The sequence below is a fragment of the Marmota marmota genome, unplaced genomic scaffold (genome assembly GCF_001458135.2).
Source record: "Marmota marmota marmota unplaced genomic scaffold, marMar, whole genome shotgun sequence".
Classification (NCBI taxonomy): domain Eukaryota; kingdom Metazoa; phylum Chordata; class Mammalia; order Rodentia; family Sciuridae; genus Marmota; species Marmota marmota.
In genome coordinates this window covers 21,616,188-21,623,697 of record NW_026000242.1, presented here as the reverse complement: position 1 = coordinate 21,623,697, position 7,510 = coordinate 21,616,188, and the positions used below count along the sequence as shown (strand labels likewise).

General features: G+C 37.2%; 1 protein-coding gene across 1 annotated transcript in view; it reads left to right on the top strand.

Annotated features, from left to right (window-relative positions):
• Arhgap42 (Rho GTPase activating protein 42) overlaps positions 1-7,510 on the top strand; it is a 275,396-nt gene that overhangs the window by 225,331 nt on the left and 42,555 nt on the right. Inside the window, exons 9-12 of the mRNA XM_015489960.2 lie at positions 354-454; positions 2,251-2,360; positions 3,633-3,711; positions 5,089-5,128. Of these exons, the coding sequence (XP_015345446.1) occupies positions 354-454; positions 2,251-2,360; positions 3,633-3,711; positions 5,089-5,128 (330 nt within the window). The remainder of the gene's footprint in view (positions 1-353; positions 455-2,250; positions 2,361-3,632; positions 3,712-5,088; positions 5,129-7,510) is intronic.

Sequence of the window (7,510 nt, the reverse complement as noted above, 5' to 3'; positions counted from 1 at the left end):
GGTTCCCCCCCCCCCCCCCCCCCAGATATTTTCAGTCTGGAGTCTGTTGAGATTGCAGATTCAGAATGGCAGATATGGAAAGCTGGTTATATACTACCTTTTCAGATAAGACAGCTCAGTTCAGATCTGAACCTGCCCTTGAGCTTACAGAGCCAGTGTGGGAGCTCCAGGAAAGCCGAATTGTTTGCTTCCTACAGGCGGTACCCTCTCCCACTCTTCTTTAACTGGCCTTTTTCACAGTAAATATCCCAGCCTTCCGTGGTGTATGGAGATAACTTAATTGTGTGTCAGTGTACAAACTTAGATTCAAAGCATTTATTAAGATTCAAAATATTTTTGTTTCCTTACATTAGGACCACTTGGCTTCACATGGACTAAACACTACTGTACATACGATAAGGGAAGTAAAACATTTACGATGAGTGTTTCAGAAATGAAATCCAGTGGGAAAATGGTGAGCTTGTTTTGCTTTTTGTTTATTTGTTTGTTAACTAAGCTTGTTATGTGGGTAATGGAAATAAAACAACATAGACAGAGGCTTGCTTTTCTAAAAAGGTACACGTTTTTTTAAAGTTGAAAATTCAAAAACCTCTCTCATTTTTTTTCTCGCATTTTAGTGACCTTAATAATTTAAAAAGAGTGGGCAGAGTTTTCCTATACTTGGTCATGAAATGTTTATAAGCAGTTGAGTTAAATGTAGGGGTCCTTCAGTAGATTACTGAGGTGTCATCTCACGTCCCTGGTAGCAGAGTTATTGGTCTGCACTGCGGTTGGCAAACAGCCCAGGAAGGGACTGTCAGTGACTGAACCAGGCTGGAGGATTCTGCATTTTTCCCTCGGTGGCTCCTGCAGAGGCTACATGTGCACTTGAGTGTCCTTACCTCTTTTGCACTGTTGACTGTTTACCAAAATGCTGGCCCAGGAGTTTCTCAGAAGAAACCAACTGATGCTCATTTATCCCTAAAGTAATTTGGTCCCTGAATGTCTTGCGTGGCTAGTCAACAGTATAGGACATGGTATACTTTATTTGAGGAAATGCTGTAGAGAGCTTTACCACGTACAGTACTTGTGAGTTAACAGATGAATATGGCGAATAATTAAACTTGTGAATTACATCATTAGGCCATGATCTAAGAATTCTGGGGCTGAGAGTTATCCTAAAGATAAATTTGTCTTATTTTAACAGATCAGGAAAGTTTTTAGAAAGAAGTGACTCACCCAGCTAATTTCTGATATAGATCATGGCAGAGGTAAATGTTGATCTAAGTTAGACACATATTCAAATATGTCAGCTGAAACTTATTGTGCTTGGGCATTCACTGGAGTCTAATAATTCAAACTGAAAGACATAAAATAAAGAAGAAAATACCAGAGAAAAAGAAACCCTGAATCACTGCCATCATGAGAAGTTACTCAGTGCCATAATCACAGCTAGTTTCTGTTCTCTAGTATAGTGATTGCCAGAAATTCAGCGTAGGTGACTGTTGGGCAGTTAATGCAAATAGACCAAGCCAAAGTCTGTTCATAAATCTGATATTTGTAACCAAAGACAGATTTAACCAGACACTGGATAAACGTTCCCCTTGGAAAAGATTGGCATCACAGGCACAGAAGAGCTTTCCTATGCATTGGGCCCAGGTTTGGTCCCTTTCAAAGAGTTTCTGATTTAATAGCAGAGTACAGTTGGCTACCAGCAAAGCAATCATGTGGATGTATGCTGCAGTAGTGGTATAGTAAATGTGTTCTGGAACTTTATTGTTTTGGTAGCTCTTCTGTGACTTTTAGCTAGCTGTCCTTTTATAACATAAGACTCTAAAATAAAGATGTGCTCACATGGTACTAATCTCTTGGCAATCTAAGGAATTTTGATTAAGAACAACAGTGTTCTATCTGAACATTCTCCATATACAACTGTGATGTTACAATAACTGTAATTTCATACCTTTTTGAAACCCAAAGTCCTAAGGGTATTGTACAGTATAACAACATTATAAGTAAATGTGCTGCAAGGTACTGGACAGGCCTGTCACAAAATTCTTTGAAATAAAACATGAATGTACAATTAATTAATAAATGGTTTGATATATTATAATTGGGCAGCTAACATTAGGGAGGAATAAAAGTATGATTATGACCTTTATGCATAACTTATATTGTTAAGCTAACATCTTAATCTGGCTACTTTACCATGTACTTAATGTATTTCAGTTCACCTGATCCTGTAGTAATGTGCTGCTCCTCTTGTTTCAGAATGGCCTTGTTACTAGCTCACCAGAAATGTTTAAGTTAAAATCTTGTATCCGACGAAAGACAGACTCAATTGATAAACGATTCTGCTTTGACATTGAAGTAGTTGAAAGGTTTGAATTTTACTTTTCACTTTTTTTGTTGGTTGTTTTTTTATTAATATTTTGATTTATATATGACAGTGGGATGCATCACAATTCATATTACACATATAGTACACACATTTTTTATATCTCTGGTTGTATACAAAGTACATTCACACAAATTCATGTCTTACTACATGTACTTCAGATATTGATGTTCCTCACATTCCACCATCATTTCTAACCCCATGCTCCCTTCCTTCCCCTCCCACCCCTTTGCTCTATCTAGAGTTTGTCAATTCCTCCCATGCTTCCCCTCCCTACCCCACTATGAATTAGCCTCCTTGTATCAGAGAAAATATTTGGCATTTGTTTTTGGGGGATTTGCTAACTCCACTTAGCATTATCTTCTCTAACTCCATCCATTTACCTGCAAATGCCATGATTTAATTCTCTTTTATTGCTGAGTAATATTCTATTGTGTATATATGCCACATTTTTTTATCCATTCATCTATTGAAGGGCATCTAGGTTGGTTCCACAGTTTAACTATTGTGAATTGTGCAACTGTAAACATTGGTGTGTCTGTGTCCCTATAGTATGCTGTTTTTAAGTCCTTTGGGTATAAACCAAGGAGAGGGATAGCTAGGTCAAATGGTTGTTCCATTCCCAATTTTCCAAAGAATCTCCATACTACTTTCCATATTGGCTGCACCAATTTGCAGTCCCACCAACAATGTATGAGTATACCTTTTCCCCCCACATCCTCACCAGCACTTATTGTTGTTTGTATTCTTGATAGCTGCCATTCTGACTGGAGTGAGATGAAATCTTAGAGTAGTTTTGATTTGCATTTCTCTAATTGCTAGAGATGTTGAACATTTTTTTCATGTTTGTTGATTGATTATATATCCTTTTCTGAGAAGTGTCTCTTCAGTTCCTTGGCCCATTTATTGATTGGGTTATTTTTTTTTTTTTGGTGTTAAGGTTTTTGAGTGTTTATATATCCTAAAGATTAGTGTTCTAGCTGATGTGCTTGTGGTAAAGATTTTTTCCCATTCTGTAGGCTCTCTATTCATCTCACTGATTGTTTCTTTTGCTAAGAAGAAGCTTTTGAGTTTGAATCCATCCGATTTATTGATTCTTGCAAACCTTTTATTTTTTTAGTCTAGCTTTTCTCTCTCTTCTTTTTACTCTTCAAAATGTAATACCTTTATAGTTAAGTAAGAATTTAAACTTTAGCAAATATATAAAGACATAACAGGAATAAATGTATATATATAAAGTGTCTTTTTTTGGCAGGCATGGGATCATTACATTACAGGCCTTTTCTGAAGCTAATAGGAAGCTTTGGCTTGAAGCCATGGATGGGAAGGAACCGGTAAGAATTTGACTCATTCTATAATTTAGGTTTTATTATTTTAACATTTCAAAGTGCATCTGAAATTTTTTTCATGTGTCTATTCGACAATTGAAAATATGGAAATTGTTAGAAGAGTAGCAACTTGTACTATGTTCCTAGTGTTGACTCAGTAACCAGCTTATCACTCCAACCTTCTATCTTGCCTTTCAGAGACCTCCTAGGAATAATTTAAAACCCTAAAATTACTTTAAAAATATTTATAATCATTAATTGGGCTGTACTCATACTATTTTATACAATTAATAATTAGTGCATGCCCAATTGTTGCAAGACCTGTGTTAGGCATTTCGATTAGAGAAAATAACAGGATTCAGAGTCAGTCCATTTGTAAAGAAGTATAATTTGGTAAAACTTTCTGAGCCAGGATATATCCTCTGCCATGCATATCCTTGTTTTCTGTTATTTGACACTGATGTGATAATTTACTTACAAGTATAGGGAGGCTTATATAAAAAAGAATTGGGTCGTTCATCACTTAATTTTCTTGGTGAACACTGTTGACAGCTCTGTAGAAGGTAAGCACACAGAGTGAACAGGAAGTGCCTTCCTGTCACTTGAGACCCTTCCTGAGATAGCAGAGAACCTGCCCACAATGCTGAGTAAAGTGCTCCTGTGGCAGCCGTGATATCACAATAGGTTCTGCACGCTCAGGGGCCTCCCTCACATGGCGCCAGCCCCGTGATAGGGTGAGCACAGAGGTCATGATTCAGCTTTGGAAAAATCATGTAGTCACTTGAAGGACTCATTTTAGGTCTGCTGAATTTAGTAATTATGATAAAAAAATTGAGATTCTGCATCTATTCTTAACTGTTTTCTATCTCAATTTTATTATATTTTACTAAAACGTTACTGATAGGTTCCTTTTTTTTTCTTTTAAAGTGGCTCTTTACCACAAATGGTTAAGGAGCCCTTACCTACAGCAAATTTAGGGGACAGTTTGTGAGCTCAGCAAGTACAAGTTTCCATTATGCACATTGAGAACCAGGTACTAAGCAGATGGTCTGAGGAAGGAACAGTCAGGTGACAGGTGTGTGAGACACTTCCTGAAGAAGGTATATTATGCATCACATTGGCGAAAAGAATGAGCAGCATAAGGTGGTAAAGTTTAGCCCAGGGCAGGACTACCAGAATGGAAAGGTGTGGGAAGCCACACTGGCCTCACCACGAGGAGTGGGTCTGTTGACAAGGTAGGCAGATGGCGCTGTGGACATAGCAGTTATAGGCCTTGAAGTCAAGGTACCTCCTTTGTGTCTTTGTGTACAAACATCATCTTGCCAATCTTTCTGTGCTGGGTCATTAACTGCAAGTAACTTATTGACATCCTTTGTTTTTTAGATTTACACCCTGCCTGCCATTATTAGCAAGAAAGAAGAAAGTAAGTCTTTTTTTTTTTTTTCTCCCTCCAAAACCTTTTATTTGTATGAGCAGTTGCTGGCTCTTGACTTAGCTGTGAGATTATATAGAAAGAGCAGAGACCTTATATATTTGAGTTCAAAAAACATTTTCTCTATTAGTCAGAAATAATTCTACTTTCATGCTTACCCTTTGAAGTAAGCTGAAAATAAAACCAGAGACACATTTCCTGACAGATGGATGAGAAAACAGAAGGAACATTCTCAATTCTAGAGTTGAGTTTTGCTGATGAGGTACCTTCGCCTTATTCCATTCTCCCAATCAGGCCTGAAGGAAAATCTAATTGTTTATGGTAAAGTTGTCAGCTAGCCACCGTGCAGGCTGTAGAAGTAAAGTAAGATTAGGAATCTTTCCCTCTGCCCTGGGATCACTGGTGGTTCTTTTTAACATTGGGTAAAAGAGGCTAGGCCATGCCTAAGGTCAGAGAAGAGGCTTGTTTGGAGGGATCCATAGTGAGCACAGGGTCACCAGGGGGTGGCAGACAGCATTCTGGACATCTCTAATTCAAACAGCCACAGGTCTAAAGATTCCCAAACCCAGCACCCATGTGGGCTCAGGGGAGGGCTGAGATGCTGCCTTTTTAATGTGTGCTCATGTAAGTCATTCAAATAATGATTTAAATTTTTATCATATATTTTTATCACACAAGTGTTATGTGGTATTAACTCTGGGGAAATATTGCTCCCATACCATTGATCTGATGATGCAGCAATTTTGAAATCTTGAATCAAAGAAGTTTCCTATGATAAAACCACAAATTGTACCCCTATTTCAGTTAACACAATTAAGTTTTATTTCTTTGGCTTTTGTTTACTTATTTACATGCTCTGTCTTGCCCCTGAAAGAGATTTGAGGCTGTTGATATTCAGTTTTTGTTTCTGTGTTTTCTGTTGTTGGTGGTGCTGGTTTGTTTGGGGGGAGTTGCTTGTTTGTTTGATTTTTACAGCAGTTAGAGGCTTCTTTATCTTATCTTCCCTGCCTCACTTTTCTAGAAGTACAAGAATTAATACATGAGTATTTTTCACCATTTTTAGGAGATAATATATATGTAGGAAAGCATGTTTTTTCCCAGTATTATTTCTGAATCACTAGGATCAACTCATTCTTTAAAAATAGTTTGTGTGTTGTTCATCATGTCCTGAGCTTCTTTAATCATCTGCCACCTTCTGCCATCTCTTATCCTTGATTAGGGTATTTTCATACGTGCTTTAAAATTTTTTGTTTCAGTTCAAAATTATATTCTAGTGATTGTGAAGCCCTCAAGCCTCTTAAGTCTTAATTAAGCCATGTGAGCTCATTGTAGTATGGCTATCGAGCAGTTCATGGCTTCTTTTCACTGTTCTACTTCCTCTCTACATGTCACCTTGTGTTTAAGACTGACTGTCCCTTTTTGGTACTCAACTCTCCCACAAGTGTCATAGACTCCATAATTGGTACTTGAAGCCAATCTCTACCTATATTCATAGGCCATCTTGAGAAGTGCTTGTTTATAGCCTCAATAATTCAGATGGATTCTGCTTATACTAAAATAGTCTTGTTATCCTTTAGAAACTCAGGGATTTTTTGTGATATGTATTTGTATTTTTGAACTGCTAAAAATAATAATGATGTTTTATACAATAAACCATGAAACTCAACTACAAATTTGTTTTGAATGCCAATCATTCAAAGTAGTCATGACAGCTATGCTTTCCATGAGAACCCTAAAAACAACAGAGTAAGAACTATCTTGTGTCCTAAAATAGCCATACTGTGAATGCACAGAGAGCACATGCCATGGAATGAAGATTGAATCTAGGCTGTGCTGGTAGAGTCATGAGAATCCTTAGAAGCCTAATATGAAAAAGTCTCCGTGCTTTGTGGTTACTCATAATTCATCATTTTCAGAATATAGGTACTAGAGATAAGACTTTATCATTGGGTACCTTTTATGTAAAAATGTCAAGTAAAACACCAGAATACTGGCTAGTTACAGGATATTAAATCCACAAATGTCCTTTGGGCTATATGATAGACTACAGTGTACTTTTCTTAAAATTGTTAGACTTTGGGAATTAATTCATTTTAAGGTAGTAACATGTGTTATCAATATTCAAGAGATGCTGTTCATCTAAGATTAGAACTAGCACTGAGCATGGTGGTGCCCACCTGTAATCCTAGCTACTCTGGAGGCTGAGGCAACAGAATTGCAAGTTTGAGGCCAGCCTGGGCAACTTAGGGAGACTGTCTCAAAATAAAAAATGAAAAGGGCTGGGAATGTAGCTCAGTAGTAGAGAACCTTTAGGTTCTATCCCTAGGACCAAAAAAAAAAAAAAAAAAAAAAAAAAAAAAAAAAAAAAAAAAA